The 27,526-nt window shown below is 47.4% G+C and overlaps 1 protein-coding gene across 1 annotated transcript in view; it reads left to right on the forward strand.

Moving 5' to 3' along the window:
• Positions 1–26,780, forward strand: part of VAMP1 (vesicle associated membrane protein 1) — a 128,708-nt gene extending 101,928 nt beyond the window's left edge. Inside the window, exon 5 of the mRNA XM_069650693.1 lies at positions 22,706–26,780. Coding sequence (XP_069506794.1) covers positions 22,706–22,722 — 17 coding nt within the window. The 3' untranslated portion in view covers positions 22,723–26,780. The remainder of the gene's footprint in view (positions 1–22,705) is intronic.
• The last annotated feature ends 746 nt before the right edge of the window (positions 26,781–27,526 follow it).

The raw sequence follows: 27,526 nt of genomic DNA on the forward strand, positions 1-27,526 counted from the left end.
CAGGAGGGGGAAAGCAAGCGAGGGGCAACTCAGCATTGTGAGATGAGATGCACAGTAAGGGCAGCTCCCAGGTGCCGCCAGCAGCGGATAAACTGAGGATGCCATGCCAGCCTTAAAACCTCAGTTCAGGGTTCATTGTACGGGATGAGGGGCTGTTGTTTGGATGTTCCTAGGTCCTAAGTTAATGGTTCAGGAAGATATATCGAAAGTGAGGCCATAAGGAGAAGCCCTGTGACCAAGGTGTGGGCTAATATTCCTGAGCCCTAAACTTAGAGTCCCGACATAGGAAGATACTTCTGTCAGGCGTCTAAATGCAGAGCTCTTAAGTTTCAACTGGCCATCCATTTTGTTCCCCTTGAAATCTGGGACTTGTAGTTTTGTCTTTCCCAGTTGAAATTTAGGAAAACTGGCCTCGGGTTACTTGTGAGCTCTGCTAGATGCCACTTAGCATGCCAACTGGCATGGAGCACATGCCCTAAAATAGTTCTTGCTATAAGCTGCCCAGTATGAAGGGAATTAAGTGATGTTTAATTGTCCCCAGTAGTTGAAGTGTACAACAAAAAGTAGTGGGACGATGTTCCTCTGCCCCGTCGCCCTTTATACCCCACCCCTTTTTCTGCTCCCTTCCATCCCCCATACTCAAAGTCAAGGCCCTCCTCCAATTCAAACCCCCTACCTGGGTCCTTCCATTCCTTCCCTCCACCCCAAAAAGCTGTGATCCACAGAACTTCTCGCAGGACTAAAGGAAATGTGGTGACATCATGTACATTTAAATGACCACCATTAGTTTGTCACTGCCCCCTCAGCATGCAACTTTATATAGCCGCCCCTTCCCTTCACCCACCATTGGCACCTCTGAAGAGATATGCCCATGACTATAGCCACTGATATGTCCCTCCTATTACCTGCAATCACCTCTGGGCCTACACAAGCACCCCTGCGCATATAGCAATCCCCAGATTGCTGCATGACTGCCTGTGAACAGGCTTCATTTGCAAGCAGTCTATTGAAATAAGCAAAGCTTAGCCAGCACTTGCTGTAGCATCGGGGGAGGCTGGGACTAGGGAGCAGGGTGGGAAGTGACGTTGCAGAAACACAGGGAAGTAGCGTCTGCGTCTTTCTTTGAAGAGATACCGTGTGGAGATCCTGAGTCCCGGGCAGCGCCCCGGTAGACTCTACACTGGCGACAGAGGGGGACAGCGCATACTGTGGCTGGCTGCGATGGCCCGTGGCAGGTCACTGCTTACTATTTCGCACACACGGTATCGGCGATGATCGGTGCGGCCTGCACATCGCAGGCGGGCGCTCCGTGGAAGACCTCTGTGCTGCAACAGTGCATTTCTGTCAAATTGACGCCTGGTGCTGCTGCGGCAGTGATGGGAAGTCCAGGAGGTGATTGCACACGAAATAAACACCTGTGGTGCTCGTACCTTACACGAGGCTGCCATTTTGGAGCGTTTTTGGGCTCCCTGGCACCTCAGGTGAGCGTGGGGTGAAGGAATCATCTGGCAAAACGTGGGGATGACACAGAGACACTGCATGCTATACTAATGCTTGCCCAACTGCATTCATACCCACAAGCTGCATTTTCTTTTATCACAAAGCACCAAGGACATTACTGCCAGTGACTGTTCAGGCCTGTGACATCTACCTGGAACAAAAGCATTTTGTTTACCATGTCTGATCAGGAGATTCTGGCCACCGTTCCTGTCATACCGCAGGTGCAAGTGCAGCATAGGGTCCAAGAGTCCCTAGCAGTGCAGTTGCCTGGTGTGTTTGATGTTACTGGCACCAGCAACATGGGACCCATGTGGGACAGGTGGATCAGGGATTTTGACATGTATCTGGGTGCTATGGGGCCCATGGAGGATGTTAACGGCTTCAATTCAACACTACAGCTAAGTCAATGCCTAGTCTGGGATGCTGATGGAAACCCTTATTTATATATTTTTATGACAAGTTATAATCTGGATGATGAACCCTTGTATAATGCCCCTCTCTTAGAATCCTCCTGACCCCACTGAGCCAAGAAGTAGGTTTGTTTTGCAAATTAAAAAGGTTTATTTGAAAAATTAAACAATAGATATATATCACACTTTTATAAATAAATTGATAATTGATAGCACACTTGTGAATATGAGCAATAATCAGCAATAGGTAATCCTACAGTAGCACAGTTCTTGGTTACTTGTGAAAAAGAACAGAGGACTAAGGTAGCAGAGAATGCTTTATAAGGTTCAAGGAAATGCAAGGTGGGACAGAATGCAACACAGAAATAATTTGATATGATTTCAACAAGAGATAATGTGATCACTTTTTCTTTTGACAATTCACCGCCCCCCCCCCCCATTTATGCAATATAAGGAAATGGAAGGAGAGCACACAGTCTTCAAGAATACCAACAAAAATGCAATACAAAGTTCCAATTCCCCCCAGCAAGCTTAGAGAAACAGGGATGATTTTAAACGCAGGCAAAGTACTTTAAATGTGGTATGCAAAGAAGGGAAAAATATGCTAAAAATGATTTTAATTCCCTATAAGAGATTCAGGGTGGGTGATAGCTACTTTAAATTAGTTCAGGATCACTTTAGCAATGCTCTATGAATGATTGTCGGGTTGCAAACGAATTTCAGCAAAGGAAAGCAAGAAGCTGCTATTTTGACAAGTGAAGAAATTTGAGCCAAATCGCAAATCGCGGCACTTTTTCGAGTATGTCCAGCGCAATTACGGAGGAACTATAAGGAGTAAACTCGCTCCTAGAACAAACGGTTCAAGGCATACGGACGATTTCGTGAAGGTAGTTTTTCAGAAATGAAACAATGATTCAAAATGGCAAAATGACACTTTTACAGGTTGAAAATCGGAGAAAGGACACACGATTCCTATGATGCAGTTCTGGACAGGTTCAAATGTTTTGAATCAGATTATTTTAAGCTAAGAGATGGGTTCTGCACAGTTCTAGCTGGGTACTCACTCCTAATTTTGGAAGGAATGGGCCTCGTCACGGATCTGGTGAACAGGTTGGACTGGACTTCTGGGCGGCTTCTGGTACTGGTTCTCTGGTTCTGCTCTGGTCTGGTCTGGATCTCTGGTTCTGCTCACAGCGATCTGGTCTGGGTCCGGTCTGCGGTTCTGGATACAGCTCTGCTTTCTGGGTGTTTCTGGCACAGGGTTCTAGGCCAGAATCCGACAGCTCAGCCCAGCTGTTTGAATAATTTGCAAATTATTTTAAGGCCTGCTGAAAAAGGATTCAGCTTGTGGATTCAGGCCTCTCTGCTACAAGTTCTGGAGTCTGGATTCAAAGTTCTGGTCTCTGGAGATTGATGGATTTGAAGTCTGGAGTCTCCCGGTGTCATGATCTCTGCTTCCAAAAGGTCAGGGTTTTCCCAACTCCCTTGGAAGCAGATCCATAACCCAGGTTCCGAGTGCCAACCAGTCCCAATTGGGACCTTTTGGACCCAGTCCTGGCGCCAGTGGCACCAGGCTCATAAATATGCCCAGTCCCAGCGCTGGAAGCGCCGGGCTCATAATGCTTGGGTGGACTTACCTGCAGCAGACCATGCTGCTTACTTGCCTGCCAGTTGAGCCTCTGATCCTCTTCTGTTTGGAACTACTTTTCCTGTTGGGTGGGGCAGGAGCCACTCCCTAGATTCAGAACACTGGAACTCTTCTGGAAAGCAGGAACTCTTTTCTTACCTAGGCGTGGCTGTGGAAGGAGACACCTAAGCACTACAGGAGGCTATTTAAACCACACCCGATGGATGAATCTTGCTTTGCGTTATTCTGCATCCTCTGCAGCAGAACGCTCATCGTGTCTTCTGCATCTGATCCTGGGCCTAAGGAAAAAGGCTTACCATCCTGAATCCAGTCTTCAGCAACACCTATAAAGACAAGAAAGAACAGGTTAGCATTACGGTCTTCAGTGACAGCTCTTCACTTACCTGGTCCATCGGCTGTCACCAACGCCTCGCGCTGCATTCCGGCATCTGAAAGACAAAGGCTTACCTACTCTTCGTGCGCTCCGGAGGTCTTCACACTGCATTCCGGCATCTGAAAGGCAAAAGCTTACCAACTCTTCGCACGCTCCGGAAGCCTTCGGCGCTGCATCCCGCATCTGAAAGACAAAACAAGGTGCGTTTAAAGACATTGGGGAACTTTAATACTCACGTGCCATTACTCCTTTCCACATCTAACCCAGTGGGTATTCCGGCACCCTGCAGCCGCTCCGAACTTGTACCTGCAAAATAAAAAGACAGTTAGAGCGCATCGTGAAGCAGGCAACAAGCGCTTACTTACGTGCTTCCAGGCGCTTCTATTCATCACACGGGCTCCATCTTCAACTCACTTCAGCCCGTCATCCGCCATCGCCGGAACCCTGCAAAACAAGAGACATCATTACTAAAGACTTTAAAGACATTAGAATTACTCGAAACTTACCGTTCGTGCAGTAAACGACGGACAGCAGTCCTCTGAAGTCAAGAGGCCTGCTCCCCTTATCCAGTGAAGAAACTGGTTACAGCACCCTGCCCCGAGGCAGATGGAGAGCACAGCGTTCACTTACCTAAGACATCTTACCCTTCGAGTCAGACATACAGTGCACAGAGGTCCAGCCCAAAGAGCCAGCCGTGTGTTACACATCACCTTTGAAGATACGGTATACGCCCAGTCAAGACCGGCGCCTCTACGGGAATCAGGTGAGCGTTACAGAACGCAAAGCCTACCACAAAACTCCCGTCCAGGCGCTATGGAAACCTCGGATACCGACCAGCTAGCCCAGTTACTTGGGGAACTAAGGGCAGAAGTGCATGCAGCCCGTCAGGAAACGAATGCTCTAAGAAGGGAACTGATTATTTCCAAGGAGCGAACAGATGATCTCGCTAGACAATTGCTACAGTCACAAGCCGGACAGACCCCGTTACCCGCATCTGGGGGAAATCTTCCTTCTACATCCTCTATGAATCCAGTGCAGATCAACCTACCTGGGAATGTACCTCTGGCTCCGCCCGAATGATTTTCTGGTGACCCAAAGAGGTTTGCAGTATTTATCAATCAGTGCCGGTTGCATTTCTTATGCCGGCCAGCAGCCTTTCCAACTGATCAAGCTAAAGTAGCTTTCGTGCTTTCGTACCTTAGTGGCAATGCGGCAGACTGGTCGATCCCTCTAGTAAATCAAGATGATCCGGTCCTCCATGATTTTCAAGCTTTTCAGCTCAGTATGGAAAAACTGTTCGCAAGACATTCACAGGGGCAGGCCTTGGACAATGAGCTTCTTTCGTTGCGACAAGGTAATCAAGACCTTTTGGCTTATATTGCGTCTTTCAACAGACTGATAGTGGAACCTCAATGGCCTGAGGACAAAAGGATTACGCTGTTTTATAGAGGTCTACGTGGAGAGCTCAAAGATGTGTTAGCCCAAGTAGTGAATCCCCCACAAGATTGTTCGGACTATATAGACTTAGTCGTTCAAATAGATCACAGACTGCAGAACAGGAAGGCCGATCGTTCCAAGTTTGATGCTCGAGTATTTTCCAAACCGCCAACTCCTTCCAAAGGAGTAGACTCCGGGGAACCCATGCAAATAGGGGGTCTGAAAGGTCCTCTAACACAAAAGGAGCGGGAAAGGAGAAAACAGTTGCAATTATGCCTCTATTGCGGAAACTCAGGGCACTTTCTTCGAGACTGTCCGGTGAAACCTGCCAAGAAGGCAGTAGGAGCTGCAGTTACTAAAGTTACAAACTCTGAGCAGGGAAACGACCTCGCCCGACAAGAATAGAGGTCCTCTTGCCGAGCGTGAAAACCAGTTCCGTGACCTCGCATTTCGTGATACCTATGGTCCTCATTAGCCCTGATAATCCGGATCGATTACATGCAATTGAAGCTTACGTCGACAGCGGTGCCATCAGCAATTATGTGGATCATGAAATGGTTTTGAGGATGAATCTAACTCTTTGTCCCAAGGCTGTAAAGGACGTCATTACTACGGTGGATGGTACGGAGATAGCCTCCGGGCCAGTAACGCATACCACTCAAGAGGTGACGCTAGTAAGTCAAGATGGACACCATGAGAAGATCGTGTTCGATGTGATCAAGGCCCCTCAGTTTCAGATTATTCTAGGAATACCTTGGTTAGAGAAACACAATCCCCTGATCGATTGGCGAGCAAGAACGGTCCAGTTTCCAGAATGTGTCTCTACTTGTCACCCTCCACCTGGTGTTGCACTGGCAGCAATTTCTTCAGAGACTCCCCAGTTACCTCCCGAATACCTAGAATACCAAGATGTTTTCCGGAAGGATCAGGCTAACTCTCTACCTCCTCATAGGTCTTATGACTGCCAGATAGACCTGATACCTGGATCTACTCCTCCTTGTAGTAGAATTTATGCCCTCACCGAGCCTGAGAACCTTCACCTTCGACAATACCTGGATCAATACCTGGCAAATGGGTTTATTCGTCCTTCCAAGTCCCCTGCTTCTTCAGCTTTGTTCTTCGTTCCAAAAAAGGAAGGAGACCTTAGAACTTGTATAGATTATCGCTCCCTGAACCAGATCAGCGTTAAGAATAGATATCCGTTACCTTTGATCCCTGAACTCCTGGACCAAGTCAGAAAAGCATGCATATATACAAAGCTGGATCTTAGAGGAGCTTACCACTTGGTACGAGTAAAAGAGGGCGATGAATGGAAGACGGCCTTCCGCACCAAGTATGGGCTATTTGAATATCAGGTCATGCCCTTCGGACTTTGCAATGCCCCGGCCGCCTTTCAATATTTTATGAACGATGTCCTCAGAGAGCTCATAGATGTGTGTGTTGTTGTTTACATTGACGACATCCTCGTTTATTCTTCATCAGAATCTGAACATCGGAAACACGTGAAAATGGTCCTCGAAAGATTGCGTCAACACAAACTTTTCGCTAAGTTGGAAAAATGTGTTTTCAACGTGACTGAAGTTGAATTCTTGGGATTCATATTATCACCTGGCGGAGTGCGTATGGATTCAAAGAAGGTCGATGCAGTTCTCAAATGGCCATCACCATCCTCCGTAAAAGGTGTGCAAAGCATGTTAGGCTTCGCTAACTTTTACCGCAGGTTTATCCCCGAATTCTCTCGAATAGTCCAGCCCATCATTGCCTTGTTAAAGAAAAACAAACGTTTTGAATGGTCTACCGAGGCGGAACAAGCTTTCCAGGATTTGAAGACTAAATTTATCTCTGCACCAATCTTAAAACACCCTCGCCCCGAACTCCCCTACATCGTGGAAACTGATGCATCAAGCCTTGCCATGGGGGCAGTTCTATCACAAAAGGACCCGGTAACCAATCAGTTGCATCCCGTGGCATTTTGGTTCGGCAAATTCTCGCCTCCTGAAATCAATTACACGATTACTGACAAGGAACTTCTGGCTATCAAGTCTGCCTTTAAGGCTTGGCGGCATTATCTGCTGGGCGCCCGACACACCGTTACTGTGATTACGGATCACCAAAACCTGCAATATTTGAAAACCGCAAAAGCCCAATCCTCTAGACAACTCTGTTGGGCATTATTCTTTGCCGAGTTTGACTTCATAATTACCTATCGACCTGGTACAAAGAACGGTAAAGCTGATGCCCTTTCTCGGATGGGAGTGGAAGAACACTTGATCAACCCTAAACCTGTACCAATCATTCCCGAACAAAGAATTCTGGGTGTAATCGCCACAGAATCCATAGAGGAAGTTAAGGATAAAGCCAGGCAACTTGTAACTCCAGCAGACATACAGAATTGGCATCTGCAGGGAAAGGACTTTGCAGTAAAGGACAACTTATTGTATTTCCAAGAACGATTATACCTACCCAGCACAGATTTACAGAAAAAAGTAATCTCTTGTTATCACGATTCTTTAATGGAAGGACATCCCGGTATGGCCAAGACCTCAGAAAAGATCAAGCGCTACTTCTGGTGGCCGTCTTGGAAAAAAGATATCAGAGACTTTATAATGGGCCTCATTACGACTCAGGCGGTAAGGGTTTTACGGCGGCGTAAACAGCGCCGACCCTTACCGCCTGAGTACGAGGTCCCTTAGCGCCATGGCGGACTTAACACCTGCTTTTAGCAGGTGTTAAAATCCATGGCGCTAAGGGACCATGGAGTTAATTACGCCACCGTAATTTACGGTGGCGTAATTAACGCCTTCCCCACTCCCATTATGCCCTATGGGGCAAAAATGGGAATGGGGAAGGGTAAATGGGGATTGGGGACTTACCGCCCCGCCAAGGTCGGAATGGGGCGGTAAGTCCGCCAACCACCATGGCGTAAACATAGTTTACGCCATGGTGGTAAAGTCACGGCCCAGGCGGTAACTTACCGCCTGGGTCGTAATGAGGCCCAATGTCCTGTGGAGTATGCGCCCAAAACAAGAGTCAAAAGGAAAGACCAGCAGGCCTCTTACGCCCTATTGACATCCCACCTCGCCCTTGGCATACGCTTTCTATGGACTTCATCACCGATCTACCTCCATGCTCCGGATACAATACGATTCTAGTAATCGTGGACTTATTCTCCAAGATGGCGCATTTCATTCTGCTCAAAGGCTTGCCAACAGCAGCAACTCTGGCCCGAGAATTTCTCGAAAACATTGTCCGACTGCACGGTTTTCCTTCGGTTCTAATTTCGGATCGAGGTAGTCAATTTATTTCTCATTTTTGGCGAAGTTGCTGTCGGTCGGCTCAAATTGATGTGAGACTATCGACCAGTCACCACCCTCAGACCGACGGACAAACCGAGAGGACCAATCAAACTCTGGAACAGTATTTACGCTGCATGCTGCAACAAACTGAAAAAACTTGGAAAGACATCCTTTGGATAGCCGAATATGCCTACAATAACTCTGTCCATTCGGGAACTGGGAAAACCCCGTTTTTTCTTTTGTACGGCAGTCACCCTCGAACCTCGGAGTTGGATCCCCTCCAAGATCTTGAAACACCAGCAGTAGACTACCTGCATTCTACAATCACCCAAGCCTTTAAGGAAGCTGTTTCTCACCTTCAAAGGGCTAAAGAACAATACAAGAAAGGAGCAGATCAACATCGGAAGGAAGCCCCTCAATATCAAGTAGGGGATCAAGTCTGGTTATCCACCAAATATCTACCTCTAAAAGGGCCACGCACATTCAACCCAAGATACCTTGGTCCCTATTTCATCACTACCATAGTAAACCCAGTAGCGGTCAAGTTGGACTTGCCCCCGCACAAGAAGATACATCTGGTCTTCCACGTCTCTCTATTAAAACCTGTGCAACCTCAAACCCGACTAACTAAATCTCCAAAACCTATCCTAGTTGATGGAGAACTCGAGTTTGAAGTCAAAAGCATTCTGGACTCCAAGATCTCCAAATCTAAACTATTTTACCTAATTGACTGGAAAGGCTACGGCCCCCAAGAGAGATCCTGGGAACCTGCTGAATATGTCCACGCTCCTCGCCTAATCAAAAGATTTCACCGAACATTTCCTGACAAGCCAAACCCCCCGGAGAAGCCCGGTTTGGGAGGGGCCTTGAGGGGGGGTACTGTCATGATCTCTGCTTCCAAAAGGTCAGGGTTTTCCCAACTCCCTTGGAAGCAGATCCATAACCCAGGTTCCGAGTGCCAACCAGTCCCAATTGGGACCTTTTGGACCCAGTCCTGGCGCCAGTGGCACCAGGCTCATAAATATGCCCAGTCCCAGCGCTGGAAGCGCCGGGCTCATAATGCTTGGGTGGACTTACCTGCAGCAGACCATGCTGCTTACTTGCCTGCCAGTTGAGCCTCTGATCCTCTTCTGTTTGGAACTACTTTTCCTGTTGGGTGGGGCAGGAGCCACTCCCTAGATTCAGAACACTGGAACTCTTCTGGAAAGCAGGAACTCTTTTCTTACCTAGGCGTGGCTGTGGAAGGAGACACCTAAGCACTACAGGAGGCTATTTAAACCACACCCGATGGATGAATCTTGATTTGCGTTATTCTGCATCCTCTGCAGCAGAACGCTCATCGTGTCTTCTGCATCTGATCCTGGGCCTAAGGAAAAAGGCTTACCATCCTGAATCCAGTCTTCAGCAACACCTATAAAGACAAGAAAGAACAGGTTAGCATTACGGTCTTCAGTGACAGCTCTTCACTTACCTGGTCCATCGGCTGTCACCAACGCCTCGCGCTGCATTCCGGCATCTGAAAGACAAAGGCTTACCTACTCTTCGTGCGCTCCGGAGGTCTTCACACTGCATTCCGGCATCTGAAAGGCAAAAGCTTACCAACTCTTCGCACGCTCCGGAGGCCTTCGGCGCTGCATCCCGCATCTGAAAGACAAAACAAGGTGCGTTTAAAGACATTGGGGAACTTTAATACTCACGTGCCATTACTCCTTTCCACATCTAACCCAGTGGGTATTCCGGCACCCTGCAGCCGCTCCGAACTTGTACCTGCAAAATAAAAAGACAGTTAGAGCGCATCGTGAAGCAGGCAACAAGCGCTTACTTACGTGCTTCCAGGCGCTTCTATTCATCACACGGGCTCCATCTTCAACTCACTTCAGCCCGTCATCCGCCATCGCCGGAACCCTGCAAAACAAGAGACATCATTACTAAAGACTTTAAAGACATTAGAATTACTCGAAACTTACCGTTCGTGCAGTAAACGACGGACAGCAGTCCTCTGAAGTCAAGAGGCCTGCTCCCCTTATCCAGTGAAGAAACTGGTTACAGCACCCTGCCCCGAGGCAGATGGAGAGCACAGCGTTCACTTACCTAAGACATCTTACCCTTCGAGTCAGACATACAGTGCACAGAGGTCCAGCCCAAAGAGCCAGCCGTGTGTTACACATCACCTTTGAAGATACGGTATACGCCCAGTCAAGACCGGCGCCTCTACGGGAATCAGGTGAGCGTTACAGCCGGCAAAGCGTTCCGCAAGAAAGTGGAAAGTGAATCTCCCTATCTGGGTTTTGGTGTTCCTGTTATGTCTTTAGAAAATGGGTGTGTGCGTAGGCATAACTAAGCCTGCCCCTCTCAACTTATCATTGGCCCAGTTCTCCTCTCTCCCTTGATTGCGGGAACTGAGTTGTGAGTCAGAGTGATGAGGTAGGTTTATGGTCAGAGGATCCTCCCCTTGTCAAATTGCACACAAATCTAATTCTGATCCAAATACATATTTCCCAGATGCACAACTGGTTGAAATTACATACACACATCATATATCACATAAGGTAGTCTCTGTTCCAACTCTAATGTTTCTAAGAGCTTGGATTAGGAAATGACAACATTTTGCGCTTTTTGGTTGGTTTCCCAATATTGGATCTTTACCAAAAATGACACAGATGTACCCCGCCTCTCTACACATATTCCAGTAAATGTTCATTTTTCTAGCGTGAACCCCGTGTCTGCAATCTCCATAATTCATGGAGTTTTGCCTCAGAACATGGTACAGAGTTCTAACACCTCTTAAAATGTGCACAGAAAAATCACAAGAATAATGATATTACTTATATAATGTTGCCAAGTCCGTACTATGAATTATCCATCTTTTTTAAAATGATGCTCTGGCCCAGAGGGGTGTAGTTTCCCAAAGCACATGGTGGAATTTCTGGTTTGTCCACTTCCTCCAACTCAAGTTGCTCACAGAAGCACTGCCCCTCCCCGTTTCTCTCAAGAGGAAGCCATTTACGACCCCCCCTAATTTAACATTTGCCTGAGCCAAGGAAGGCTCATTGTTCAGTTTCCTGCAGTCCCCAGCTGCTCCTCCCCTAATCCAATCAGGGAGGTGTCATCTCCTTTTGGTGGGGGCAGCAGAATGGAGCCAGGCCTGGGAAGAGTGGCTGAGCAAGTTTCAACTCCTGTCGGGGGTAGTTGCCAGGCAGAATTCAATCTCTTTAAGCCAGGCTTCAGCTAAATGTCACTTTTGTTCCCAGTTTTTCTTCATCCAAATCAAACTTACAATTTTTACACCTGCAGCTAGAACGCTGATTCTAAGTTCAAAACTATGACATTTAACAATACAAAAAAGGTAGCAGGCGCCCCTCTCTCGAAAGAACAAAGCATGATAACTTGTTCAGTGGTTATTAACCACATTGAGAGTTCGCAGCCATTGCTTTTTGCTCACTGTACCTTCACAGATGGGAAATATCCATTTGCATATCAGTCTTTGTCCCGCCCACAAGGGCAGTCCAGCACCGAAATGCTATGGCAATTCCTCTCTGAACAAGAGTACCATCAGCAACCCCATACACGTGTTTCAGCCTTGTTGGGCATCATCAGTGAGGTGAAGCAGAGCCTCTCTAAGCACAGTGAGCAGGGAGTCCACGTCTCGTTGCCCCCAGGTAACCCAGGGTGACCAACCCCAAGTTCCTTTCAAAAATACAAAAAAGGTAGCAGGCGCCCCTCTCTCGAAAGAACAAAGCATGATAACCTGTTCAGTGGTTATTAACCACATTGAGAGTTCGCAGCCATTGCTTTTTGCTCACTGTACCTTCACAGATGGGAAATATCCATTTGCATATCAGTCTTTGTCCCGCCCACAAGGGCAGTCCAGCAAGGAAATGCTATGGCAATTCCTCTCTGAACAAGAGTACCATCAGCAACCCCATACACGTTTTTCAGCCTTGTTGGGCATCATCAGTGAGGTGAAGCTGAGCCTCTCTAAGCACAGTGAGCAGGGAGTCCACTTCTGGTTGCCCCCAGGTAACCCAGGGTGACCAACCCCAAGTTCCTTTCAAAAATACAAAAAAGGTAGCAGGCGCCCCTCTCTCGAAAGAACAAAGCATGATAACCTGTTCAGTGGTTATTAACCACATTGAGAGTTCACAGCCATTGCTTTTCGCTCACTGTACCTTCACAGATGGGAAATATCCATTTGCATATCAGTCTTTGTCCCGCCCACAAGGGCAGTCCAGCACCGAAATGCTATGGCAATTCCTCTCTGAACAAGAGTACCATCAGCAACCCCATACACGTGTTTCAGCCTTGTTGGGCATCATCAGTGAGGTGAAGCTGAGCCTCTCTAAGCACAGTGAGCAGGGAGTCCACGTCTGGTTGCCCCCAGGTAACCCAGGGTGACCAACCCCAAGTTCCTTTCAAAAATACAAAAAAGGTAGCAGGCGCCCCTCTCTTGAAAGAACAAAGCATGATAACCTGTTCAGTGGTTATTAACCACATTGAGAGTTCGCAGCCATTGCTTTTTGCTCACTGTACCTTCACAGATGGGAAATATCCATTTGCATATCAGTCTTTGTCCCGCCCACAAGGGCAGTCCAGCACCGAAATGCTATGGCAATTCCTCTCTGAACAAGAGTACCATCAGCAACCCCATACACGTGTTTCAGCCTTGTTGGGCATCATCAGTGAGGTGAAGCTGAGCCTCTCTAAGCACAGTGAGCAGGGAGTCCACGTCTCGTTGCCCCCAGGTAACCCAGGGTGACCAACCCCAAGTTCCTTTCAAAAATACAAAAAAGGTAGCAGGCGCCCCTCTCTCGAAAGAACAAAGCATAATAACCTGTTCAGTGGTTATTAACCACATTGAGAGTTCGCAGCCATTGCAGCCATTGCTCACTGTGCTTAGAGAGGCTCAGCTTCACCTCACTGATGATGCCCAACAAGGCTGAAACACGTGTATGGAGTTGCTGATGGTACTCTTGTTCAGAGAGGAATTGCCATAGCATTTCGGTGCTGGACTGCCCTTGTGGGCAGGACAAAGACTGATAAGCAAATGGATATTTCCAATCTGTGAAAGGTACAGTGAGAAAAAAGCAATGGCTGCGAACTCTCAATGTGGTTAATAACCACTGAACAGGTTATCATGCCTTGTTCTTGCGAGAGAGGGGCGCCTGCTACCTTTTTTGTATTTTTGAAAGGAACTTGGGGTTGGTCACCCTAGGTTACCTGGGGGCAACCAGACGTGGACTCCCTGCTCACTGTGCTTAGAGAGGCTCAGCTTCACCTCACTGATGATGCCCAACAAGGCTGAAACACGTGTATAGGGTTGCTGATGGTACTCTTGTTCAGAGAGGAATTGCCATTGCAATTCGGTGCTGGACTGCCCTTGTGGGCAGGACAAAGACTGATAAGCAAATGGATATTTCCCATCTGTGAAAGGCACAGTGAGTAAAATCAGTGGCTGCGAACTCTCAAGTGGTTAATAACCACTGAACAGGTTATCAGGCCTTGTTCTGTCGAGAGAGGGGCGCCCGCTACCTTTGCAAACTAAATTTCAAGGAACCTGGGATTGGTAACCCTAGGTCTCCTGGGGGCAACCAGACGTGGTCTCCCTCTCACTGTGCTTAGAGAGGCATCAGCTTCACCTCACTGATGATCCCCAACAAGGGTGAAACACGTGTATGGGGTTGCTGGTGGTACTCTCGATCAGGTTAGAATTGCCATTGCATTTCGGTGCTGGACTGCCCCTAGGCAGGACAAAGACTGATATGCAAATGGATATTTCCCATCTGTGAAAGGCACAGTGAGTAAAAGCAGTGGCTGCGAACTCTCAAGTGGTTAATAACCACTGAACAGGTTATCAGGCCTTGTTCTGTCGAGAGAGGGGCGCCCGCTACCTTTGCAAACTAAATTTCAAGGAACCTGGGATTGGTAACCCTAGGTCTCCTGGGGGCAACCAGACGTGGTCTCCCTCTCACTGTGCTTAGAGAGGCATCAGCTTCACCTCACTGATGATCCCCAAGAAGGGTGAAACACGTGTATGGGGTTGCTGGTGGTACTCTCGTTCAGGTTGGAATTGCCATAGCATTTCGGTGCTGGACTGCCCTTTTGTGCGGGACAAAGACTGATATGCAAATGGATATTTCCCATCTGTGAAAGGTACAGTGAGCAAAAAGCAATGGCTGCGAACTCTCAATGTGGTTAATAACCACTGAACAGGTTATCATGCCTTGTTCTTGCGAGAGAGGGGCGCCTGCTACCTTTTTTGTATTTTTGAAAGGAACTTGGGGTTGGTCACCCTAGGTTACCTGGGGGCAACCAGACGTGGACTCCCTGCTCACTGTGCTTAGAGAGGCTCAGCTTCACCTCACTGATGATGCCCAACAAGGCTGAAACAATGTATGGGGTTTCTGATGGTACTCTTGTTCAGAGAGGAGTTGCCATAGCATTTCGGTGCTGGACTGCCCTTTTGGGCGGGACAAAGACTGATATGCAAATGGGTATTTCCCATCTGTGAAAGGTACAGTGAGCAAAAAGCAATGGCTGCGAACTCTCAATGTGGTTAATAACCACTGAACAGGTTATCATGCCTTGTTCTTGCAAGAGAGGGGCGCCTGCTAACTTTTTTGTATTTATTACATTTAACAGTTGCAAACTATGTGACACTCAACAGTAGGTCACTCATTTATTTTAAACATTTCGGTTTTAGTGGCTTTAAGTCCAATTTCACTTCAGCTGCTGACATCCACAGCTCAGCCAGTTTTGTTATAAACATTGTTTAGGGCTCTTCATCTTTCCAGATTTTGTATGCACACAAGACTACATTCTGCCAAATGTCTGCTGGTGTTCCTTGAGATTTTTGAATATCTTGCAATGTTTAAAATAGGCATTTTTAGCTTGCATTTCAGAGAAACAAAGGTGATTTCAAAGCGCTTTTTGAGCCAACCGGCACTGCTGTTTTTCCTTTTGCACACATTTCACCCATGGCACTCCTGGCCCATCACTGGTGGGTGGCAGGTTAGGCGACCATTTTGGTGTGCGCAAAACTGCGCGGTTCTCCTGGAAACTGGCGCAATTGTGGGCTTTTCCGCCATCTTGGATTTCCTAAGCCCACAGCACCAAATGTTGCAGCTTAATGACTCAAACGTGGGTCAATACCCCTGACAAGGACAACCGACAACAGTGCCTATCGAAGCTGGCGGCAGGCCCAGCCACCAGGGTCATTATCGATGAGCTACCCGCTGACTCCATAGACACTGTTAAAGGCCTAAAGACTGCTCTGGCCACATATTCCACGCCACATACAATTGTGGATTACGAGAGACATGTCTTTCACACCACCAAACAACAAAAAGGTGAGATGATGGATGCCTTTGTGATGAGGCTACGGATCAAATTAAACCACTGTGACTTTAACAATTATTCGAACACTGAGGCCTTGCAATCCCAGATAACTGCGGGGTGTGACTCCCAAAACTTCAGGAGAACACTCCTGCAGAAATCCAGGAAACTGAAGGAGATACTGATGTTGGCGAGAGCAGAACTAGCAGTGGAGTCACAGGTGGAAGCCATAGGGAATCCGAAGGGCTCGCATGTGCACCAGGAGATGATCCGAAAACTGATCGGGGTGCAAAGGACTCAAGGTGAGCCATTTTGCTACAGATGTGGATACAAATTTCCCCATGATGTCACGTGTCCACGATAGGACAGAGGTGCTCAGCGTGTGGCAGGCGGACCACTTCAAGTCACTGTGTCGAATGTCCAGAAGTATGGGAAAAGGTCAAAGTGAGGAGGGAAGCATGACCAGGTCCAGAGAGAAGGCACCTTCCGTGGCCCCGGAGGCATTCCAAATTGTGGTCCGAGTTCACGGGATACACAGAGAAAGGGGACGACGGGAGCAAGATTCAGGGGATGAAAAACCTGGACGAGATGGGAGTGAGGACAAACAAGTTAGAGATCGGAGGAGATACCGAGTCTCGTTCTCAAGACCAGAGAGACCGGCAATACGCCATGTACGATACTTGGTGGAACAGTCGCCATCTGAAATGGAACTAAGCTGCTCCTCGGAGGAAGTGGAATGGCAGAATTGGTACCTGTATGCATTAGGCAACAAACAGGCCACAGAACACAGCCCGGTGCTGCTCATGCACTTAAACGAGTGACAGACAGAGTTTTTGATAGACGCTGGTGCCACAGGGAATGTCATAAGGATGGATATCTACTAAACTCTTCCACAAGCACCCAGACTTCTCCTATCTGAAGTGGACATATTCCCATATAGGACCAAAACCCAGTTGAAATGCTTAGGTAATTTTGAGGCAATACGCAAGAAAGGAGGATTCTGGCACATGTAATCTCCACATCGATGGAATGCGGGAGCTTTAAGACCGCTATTGACATGGGTCTGATTCATGTCATGTATCGGCTGATGGTCAACAAATATACTGACACTGTGGACACGATTGACCAGCTGTTCCCAACACTTTGGCATAGAAAAATGAAGCACCAGATAGATCAAGCTTCACATCGATGAGGATGTTCAGCCTCTGGAACAACACTACAAAGGCATTCCAGTTAATAAACGTCAAGTGGAAGAAGACCTTCACAAATTGCTGGAACAAGACATTATAGAACCAGCAGTGGGCCCCACACTTTGGGTGTCACCTATTGTACCCGTTCCTAAGAAAGGCTTGGAAGCCATTAGGCTGAGTGTGGACATGAGACAGCCTAATGAGGCCATTAAGAGAGAACGGCATCTGGCCCCTTGCATCACAGACATGGTACACCTCCTAAATCGTGCCATAGTATTTTCCCAGGTAGACCTGAACAAGCGCTATCACCAGCTGGTCCTGAACCCGGAGAGCCGCTATATTACTACGTGTGTTACACATCTTGGGTTGTAAAGGTAGAAGCAACTGAGTTTTGGGGTCTCGTCGTCAGTGGAAATATTCCAGGCAGAAATTCACAATGTAATAAAGCACATTCTGAATTGCATCAACTACAGTGATGATAACATAGTATTCAGCACGACTGTAGAAAAATACGATGACACCCTCTCAAGAGTGTGCATGGCATTGGAAGCAGCCAACCCCACGTTAAACAGGAAAAAGTGAGAGTTTTGGAAGGGAACCCTCTGTTTCTTCAGACACATTTTCTCAGAGAAGTGAATGACCCGGAATCACAAGAAGGTTTCTGCACTAAATGAGCTGCCAACTCCAACAAATGTCTCGGAACTTCCCTCTTTTCTAAGGCTGGTGAGTTATTGCACGAGATACCTTCAGGATTTTGCCACCATCAGTGAGCCACTGAGGGCACTTGCAAAACAGCAAGTACCATTTCAGTGGTCGACAGCCTGCCCGAAGGCATTCACAACTATTCGGGACCGAATAGCAAGGCTGAGAACATGGCATATTTTGACGCAGAGAGAGAGACTGAGCTAACTGTCTATGCAATTTGGTTGGTGTTTCTTCTCGTCTGGCGCTGGTGCCTTTGAGTTATATGCATTTGCTTAATTCACTGTTGAGCATAGTAGGCATAGTCCACACGTTTTGTTTTGGATATCATTAGTAATTTATTGAAAATGTGTTGTTCACCAAAAGTGCTGACACGTGTTTCGACCATTAGCAGGTCTTTATCAAGGCTACGGTTTGGGGGTCTCATGAGTAGAGAATATGGAAGGGGTGTGTACCAACCAAATTGCATAGACCTACACTTTGGGCACCAAGAGCACGGGGAATTAGACCTGATAGAACACAACGAGTAAGGCGCGGCAACCGCTAGTTCATAGTGCTCCCATCACTTTCTGGAACTGAGCTAACTGTAGATGCAAGACCTGTAGGATTCTGTGCCATCTTGGCCAAGAATGCACCAGACAATTCCCAATAAAGACATATTGGGCCTCATTATGACCCAGGCGCTAAGTGTTTAACAGCGCCGTAAAAGGCTGCGGCGCCGTTAAACACATAGCGCCTAATTATGAGGTCCCTTTGCGTGACCCGACCTTAACGGCTGGTTTTACCAGCCGTTAAAGTAGGGACCCGCAAAGGGACCTTGGTGCTAATTACGGTACCGCAATTTGCGGTACCGTAATTAGCGCCTTCCCCATTCCCATTGAGCCCTATGGGGCAAAAATGGGAATGGGGAAGGGCCATGGCGGCATGGGGAATTACTGCCCCACCAACCTCCGAATGGGGTGGTAATTCCCCATTCGGCCATGGCGGACTCCGGCATGGACCATGGTGCTAACAGCACCATGGTTTAGCGCCGGAGTCCTAATGAGGCCCCATTGTTTCATATGCAAGCAGGAGCCTGTCGAAAATAGAACAAGCATGTTCACAGGCCGAGAAAGAAAGCTTGGCCATCGTCTGGGGCTGTGACCATTTTCATCTGTTTCTCTACAGAAAGCCGTTTACAATAATCACAGATCACCAGGCCTTATTGTTTCTATATGGGAACACCCAGGTGAAAATGCCTCCCCACATTGCTCGTCGGGTTTGCGGTTGCAAGACTACGCATTTAATATCATTCATCGTCCAGGGAAGGAGGACAACCCAGCTGATTTTCTATCTCATCCAACATCGGAGGACGTGCCGGAATCATCTGTGGCTTGTCGGTACATCAGGTACCTGGTGCCATAAGCAATCCCGCAAGGAGTGGATCTGGTAAGGCTGACACAGGAAGTAGAAAGTGACACAGCCCTCCAAATCATCATAGCAGGTCTCTGGTCAGGGAGGTGGAGGAGAGCCAAGGAAAGGTGCCAGCTTGAGTCTGAAGAAGTGAAGAGAGATGTGGACAGCCTCTTGCAGGTGAAGGAGGAACTGGCTGTGTCAGATGAACGGCTACTGATGAAGTGCAATACGATGGTGGTGCCTACAACACTGAGAAGGCAGCTGGTGGAATTGGCACATGAAGGACACCGGGGCATTGTATCGACTGAAAGAATGTTGAGGCAGAGGGTATGGTTCCTGCAACTAGACTCGATGGTAGAAGACCTACTAAAAGAGTGCCCCATCACACCCAAAGGGCACCCGGAACCGCAGAGAATGACTGACCTTCCAAAATGGGTGTGGGAGGAAGTGGCTATCGATTTCTTTGGACCTATTGAAGGGGTGGAAATATGTGCTTACAGTTGTGGATGACTACTCGTGGTTCCCAGAGGCACAGATGGTAACGTCTACGCGGCCAACCATGTCATTCCAGTACTGGACCGGATATTCACCACCTATGGCATTCCTAAACAAGCGAAGTCAGACAATGGACCCCCATTTACAAGACAAGACTTCAAGAAATGTGCTGAATATATAGAGTTCAGCCACAGGAAGATTACTCCGTTATGGCCTCAGGCCAATGGGACAGTTGATGGTTTTATGGCCAACCTCAGGAGAGCACTACAGATATCCCATTTGACAGGACAGCCATATAATTTTGACATTGGATAGATGCTGCATCAGTTGCTGCCAGACTACCGGAGCAAGCCCCCATAGATTTAAAGGAAAATGCCCTGCTGGGGTGAGGTTTGGTCGCAGCATTCGCACTGGGCTGCCGCAACACAATATAGAATCTGAGAAATATGCAGTAGATGAGCTCATGAGAGCAAAGGACCTGGCTGCTTATGCTGACACCAGGAGGAGGACTAAGGCCTCCCTGCTGACGACTGGAGATGTGCTAGTCGTAAAACAGCCCAGAACCAACAAACACACTGCCACATTTCATGAGGACCCATTGGTCATTACAGGAAACAAGGGTCCCATGGTCACTGCAGAAGAAGACCAGCATCAGGCGATGCGAGATTTGTCACACTTCAAAAAGGTGTCTGCGACTAACCAGCCATGGAGGAGCAGAAATTGTGAACGTGATTTATTCTACTCCTTGGATTAGTCCGATCATGGTGACTTTGAGGACTCTGAGAGTGCCACACAAGACGGCCCAGTGTCGGTTCCTAGAGCCGGACATTCAGCATTGAGATATGATAGACCTCAAAGGGCAAGGATAAGGCCCTGCAGACTTATTGAAGAAATGGGGTAACGAGAGACAGCCAGCATTTAAATTGGAGGGAGGGGAGTTGTAGCATAGGGGAAGGCAGGGACTCATGGGTGGGGGCGGGATCTAGGGAGCGGGATGGGAAGTGATGTTGCGGGAACACAGGGAAGTCAGTATGAAGTAGTTCCTGAATAAAGACAGTTGTGCATGATTGTCGGGGTCCGCGTCTTTCTTTGAAGAGACGCTGTTTGGAGATCCTGAATCACCGGCAGCCCCCTATAGACTCTACACTTGCGAGATAGCATGCTGGAGTTTGACACAGGATTTTTAAAGCAGAATATAGGTTGAAATCCTCAACAGGGGAACTGTTCTTTTTTTTGGCCTTTCCTACCATCCTGGAACAGCTCTCCAGGTCACATAATGTGACTGATTTCCCTGGGAAGGAAACGTCATACCCTACAGTTACCTCCCACTTTGATCTCTGATTGTCTCCATGCAAACCAATCCAAATAGACATCTCTAACAACCTATTAATACATCATTTGCTCCGTGACTCACCATGATGTTCAAAGATAGATTCATGGATTACTACCTGGCTATTAATAAAACACAAACTCTATCCCGTTTCTGGGTAGTTTTTGTAGCTTTACCCAACTTGACAATTCTGACTCGAGGGCCAACAATCCATTTCCAGCAATGAATTCGCGCAAAATACCCTGATTCCAACGAGCTCTTCGTGGTGGGATTGGCGGGGGGTGGAGGTGGGGGCGGGAGCAAAATAATCACATTTGCAAGCTATTAGACACTGCCACCTAGTGGCCAAAACTCGGCTGGGCTGTCAGAGCATAAGGCGGAACGGGGTGTGGTGGTGGTGTACTGGAGGTGAGATAAAGACAGTCCATTCCAGTCGGAGAAAAGGGGAAGCGCGTTCTGGACTATGGGGGATAGTGCCGCTCCTTATTGTTAGAATGAGGGAAATCTGTTTGAGAAAGATGGGTATCTCTCTGCCCAAAAAGGGGTGTTGGAGGGAGCTGGAGAGAACGGAGACAGCAAGGAAGTAAGAGGGGATACGATCAATCACCATCGTCCCCTCATCCAGGTTGGAACAGAAAAAAATGTTCGTGACACGTAGAAACACTGGCCATCCAGTGAGGAATAGAGACAGGCAGTTGCACTGTGGGTCAGACTCAGAAAGACTGCGACTTGAAAGGGGCTGGGAGCATCCCTCCAGCAGGGGTGGACTGGGAACCAAAAGAGGCCCTGGAAATAATTTTCAAAGTGGCCCCATGTTACACATTTTCAGCAAGCGCAACCCTTTTCCTATGGGAAAATTGGGAAATATCACACAAAATGGGCACAGAGTGCCGAGGCCTACCGGGGATTCCCCAGAGTTCCCTATAGGCCAGTCCGCCCCGCCCTCCAGTCCTGAGTGAGATAGAGGTAGCACTCCATCTAGCAGGGGGGAGGAGCATGGGCAGTATAGCTCAGTAGCAACGCGCTCGTATTGGAAGCAAGATGACGCAGAGCAACACAGGTTTCAATCTCTGGTTCGCGCTTAGGAACCTCTTCAGTATTATGCGCGTTATAAATTACCACTTCTAATAGAGACTTAACCCATCTTGGTAGAATGCTGAGTTCTGGTGTGTGAATGATTTATTTTAATTGAATTTTAGTTTAGCGATGGCCCGACCCAGAGGGAGTTGGCAGTTAAAAAAGAAGTTACACAAGGTTTTCAGGACAGAATAGGAAGAATAGGATAGAAAAGTGGTTGGAGTGAAGGAGGGTGTGGATATGTGTGGGGAAACAGGTACGTGGTGAGGCTCTATCTGAAAGTGGTGATGGAGGGTGCAGTGCAGATGTGAAGAGGAAGGGTGTTCCATGCTCTGGGTGCCCAATGGGTATGATGACCCCTCTAAGCCTAGACCAGCGGGGGTCTTGGGTAGCAAATGGGGAGGCTGCCCTTCTCCATTGTGGAACAGAGGGCGAGAAGAAAGCAGAATTCTTGTGTTTAACATTGTATTCCTTCCTGTATCCTTCTCTCTTTGCATTTGCTCCGGTTTCCGGCCTGCAGTCTACTTTTTCACTTGAAAACTCTTGCTGCTATCCTGCTGGATCCTCCCACCGTTGGTACAATGCCCTTTCATCTTCTGTGACGTCACTTCCTGCCCAGCACTACTCGTCTTCCTTCCTGTCTTTTCTTGAAATTGCCGTGGCACATTCATGAAATGTATTTTTTCCTTTTTGTTCCAATTCATTTTCTTTCTTGGTGGGCCTCCTTAGACACCCTGAACAGCATGACCCAGTTCAACATGTCTTGACGGCCGCTGAACATCAACACTTGAAGTAAAAAAGCATTCATGATTCGGAAACAGGAAGTGCTTCCATTGGCAATTTTGAATAGGACTGAGACAGTTTTAACAAGGAAAACGGAATGTGGCAGCCATTTTGAAAACAGGACAGGATGTCAGGGAGGCGGCCATTTTGTTACCTTTCTGTTGGTAGGCCTGGTTGGGTTTATGGAGGGAGGCTCTGAACAAGAGTCTTTTAAGAAAAATGGTTTGGAAAGCTTCAGCATTTGTATCCCAGCCATGCAAATACCTTAATCACTGTGTGCCTGAATTCACCTACTTTCATTGAGTTCTAGACATTCCTGAAGTTATTATCGCCTGTGCCGGGGAAGCTGCCCAGCTCCGATAGCTGAGGTAACTCTGATCACAGTAGCTGCCTCATTTGTGAGTCAAACAAATATTTAATCAAAAACAATACATTTCATGTTAGCCAGTTTTCAATCTGCCAATGTCGGAAAGTAGTGTTCTGGGTCAGAAACTGGGACATGTGCCACAGTTGTATTGGTATAATTGGCAGAATGGATTTTAAAAAGGTACTTTGGAGCAAAATGAACAGATTATTGTCCATTTCTCGGTCCCAGAATCAATCAGACCTGTTGCTTCTTAAGAGGGATGGCTGGGAGGCGTGCATTGTGTTCATGGATTCATTAGTCGTGATACATTTCAGCCGGGTCCAGTCACCCCCAAACCACACTAACCTGCAGTTATTGGTTGACCGTGATGTGTCCGTATAGTTGAAATAATGTACATTTCATACCGAGGTCATGATGGGTCACATTGCAGGATGTCGGAGACCTTGTTTTCCAACGTGCAGGAGGAATTGTGCCGGTATTCCCATAATTGACCTAAAAACATTTGACCTAAAACATTTGATCGTATTATTTTGACCTTTTTTTCAGTCAACCTTAATTAAATATATATATATATATATGGGTGCGTGTAAGGGTAAAGAGTAGGTTGAGGGGAAGTGGGTGGAGTTGTGGGGGGTCTCCCCCCGCATTTTAGACTGACAAAAAGTTCAAATAAATGTTATCAAATGTGAATAGGTCAAATGTTTTAGGTCAGATAGACCCAAACCATTGTGCCTCTGGCACCATGGTTCATGGTTTGTTAATACTCCTCCGGGAATCACAGTCTCTCTCTTCCCTTCCTGACACCTGGACTTGTGTCCTTCCTAATTCCTTTCTGATGGAGGGCGACTCCACTCTGTGACACAGACCTCTTCCTCTTCCAGACTTGCCCAGGCTCCTGACCTCCCAACGCCTTGCCAATGGGTGGAGTCACTTCTTTCTGTATCATTCTGTGCCACATTCCTGAATTGTCTGTCCACCCTTATTCTCTGGTCCCTTATTCTTCTAGGAAGGAGTGAGTGTAACTGTGTCCTAGCCCTCTCCGATTCCTAGAACCATTTGCTGAGGTAGGCAACCTGTGGCTCTCCAGCGGTGTTGGCCTATGACACCTGATGTTTCACCATTGAGTATGCTAGAGGGGGGGAGCCAGCCTCAAGGTTTTGGGGATGGATGAGCTGGATGACTTTTAGGAAAGCTGGATGTAAGTGGGGCCATTAAACCCAATGTGCTGTCGACCCCACCTTCTTCTAAGCCCCGGAGGCTGAATAGCGTTTCTCCTTCATTTGGTCCAATAGATGCTTCTTGCCTCCAATTCAGAGGCTATTCAGTTTCACGAAGCTTTTCCAATCTCTGCAGGAGTGGGACCTCCAGAAGCCGCATCCAGCAGTTAAGCCTTCGGCTTCATCACAAGGGGTATACTAATATGGCCTGGACAGCAGTGGCGTGTCCAGACTCTTTTGACTGGGGTGGCCCAAGTGGGGCACTGACTTATGCAGGGGTGACATGAAGTACCAGGGCGCAAACACATAATGATCATATTTTAGGATAATGTGTTGCCACTTGGGGTGGCCAGTCAGATTCCAGGGGTAGCACGTGCCACCCCAGGCCACTCCTTGGACACGCCACTGCTGGGCAGTCTTTCATCCTCAGGCTTGGTACCTTTGCGTCTACTGCCCTGTTAATGTTTATTCATCAGTAAATGCACAACGCTCCCTGCGAGATGAGAAATTTAACAGGCTCCTGCTTTCGCACCCTTTGTTATCAGTGCCCGGCTCGGCACTACAGCAGAGTGCTGCCTTCTGCCTCAAAGTGGGAGGGCTTCAGTCCTCCCTAGCCAGGAGCTGGCACCTCCCTTAGCTAGGGTTGATGGGAGCTGTAGTCCAAGCCATCTGGAGAGCCACAGGTTGCTTAGAGTATTCGAAAGACTGATCCCCTCTCTGATTGATCAAATCATCATCTGTATCAATAAACTGCTGTGCTGTAGGCAGCCTGAACCCCACCATGAATGTGGGATTCCGCAGGCAAGCCTAACACACTTCTCTTGACTTCTCAGGACTGTGGAGCGCATCACCAAACTGTTCCCGCCAGGATAAGACTCAACCCTTATTGCAATGTTATATTATTTAAGGTCCCAAAGAAAGCTGAGGCTATAGTAGCACAAAGAAAATTAAATGGCAGCCAGGGGTTATAGAAAACTATAGATGTCTTGCAAAGCACACTATTTTACAGAAAGTCAATATAGCCCAACTAATGTGGGTACAGTTCAATATGCCAGCTACCATTAAGTTAAGCGTAAATACACATCTGCAGACTAGATAACTTTAAAAAGATGTTTTATATATGATTGCTTAGTCCATGAATGGGTTCAATAAGAAAGGACTGGATGCAAGGGCTCCAGGTTGTAGTGGGATTGCAACTGTACCTATGAGATGCAGCCAGGCATCCAGCTGAACCTGAACATTTAACTCCAATGCTTCTCTTTGCTCTATGTCCACAGACCGCAGTGCTGTGTGGCCTACTTGCACACTTCCTTCTTGGAATGCCAGGGTTGGCCTTTCATTTCTCTGCCACATTCCTGTGTCTTCTGCCTTACTCAGCCAGAGGAAATGTTTGAGGGTGATGGATGGGTTTGAGGGTATCTAGCACTGTAACCCAGCCCACTCTCTGGCCTTTTTTTATCTCGCACAACTTAAAATAACTGAAATTCAAATTGTGCCTCTGTCAATAAGCTGCATGAGGACTGTGGACAAGGTGTAGGTAGGAGGGGTGGCATGGCATCGACCAGCTCTAAAGATCCCTAGGTAAGCTCTGCACCCACTCAGTCAGGCCCTGAAGTGCAGCTCTTTGGGCACAGAATGTCACCTCCCGTACTCAAAGGACGGTCCTGTGTCACAGCCTGCAGACATGGAGGTCAGCACCGACTATTCCAAGTCTAAGAGACCTCTTAGAGTTTGTAGGTTGATGTGGTCTCCCGAGTCAACAGTTCCAAACTGAGCAGAACATACATACTCTCGGCCAGTGGTCAGAGGCCTCACTCAACTAGACTGGTTTAGGAGGCAGCAGAAAGGAAAGAGCAAGGGGGTAGAGAAATACAACAGTTTGTTGGATTTTTCAAGCGTACCTTAAGCACCCTACCCATCCTGATAACTCTGGAAGCATGGAGCCCTGACACCAGTCTGAATTTGGGGTCTATTCCCGTTTCCCAGCCCTCCATCGTCCAGACATTGTGGCCACCCTCGGCATGTGAACAGCTCTCAGAGGGGGCGGGATCGTGTTTCAATATTGGTATCCCTTCGTACATTCCTCTTTTTCTACAGTGTCCTTAAGTTTTGTAATTTGTGTGTCTCTTATTTCTGTGTCTGAGTGCATTGTCTCTGATATTTTGAGCAAAACTATTCACTGAAATGAACAATAAATAAAAAAATAAACTTTCAAGACATTCCCCTCATTTTCTAGTTGTGCAATCTGTTTTTTGGTCTGTCAATCTTTCCCGACTCTTCGACCGTGACACAGCCATTGCCACCCCCAGTTCTGTGGCACTTTCTGTTTGAAACCCAAATGTGTAGCTTGGTATTTTTGCCTTTCCTTTTGGCTCAGACTGCTCCCTCCTCTGTAGGTTTCTGGACTCCTGTGCACCCGACCAGTGTTCAGCAAACCAATCAAAACTTTTCTAGATCACAAACCTCATCTTCCCCATTAACAATGATGTTTTAAATAATTTCTATTGAATCCAGTTGAATTATATTGATTTTCAGACAATGACCTATGTAGGTCTATGAAGAAAAACATCTGGAACATTTTCACTGCTTAGATAAAAATACAGCACATGTCTGTGTTTTAATGGCCACATGTTTCAAACATGAGAGATTCTTCAGGCCTTACATGGAAATCATACAATCATGAAAAGATACTCACTTTATAGACGTGAAAGACATAATATGTATTAAGTGAAAAAAATGAAGGAGGGCGAGGCGCGCACTCCAGGTCCTGGTCGATTAAACCTGTTGCAAAAAATATATATCTGGGTTAAATCCGAAAATGGACAAGTATTCACCAGGGTTAAATCCCATCTGCTGCAAATCCCAAAGATGAACAGGTATTAACAGGGTTAGATCCCTTCTGCTGCAATTCAGTTGCTCAGTATAAACAGGGTTATATCCCATCAGCTGCAGTTCTGTTGTCTGTAGTTGTTCT

Source organism: Ambystoma mexicanum, chromosome 3p (assembly GCF_040938575.1).
Source record: "Ambystoma mexicanum isolate Mex_15411 chromosome 3p, UKY_AmexF1_1, whole genome shotgun sequence".
Lineage (NCBI taxonomy): Eukaryota > Metazoa > Chordata > Amphibia > Caudata > Ambystomatidae > Ambystoma > Ambystoma mexicanum.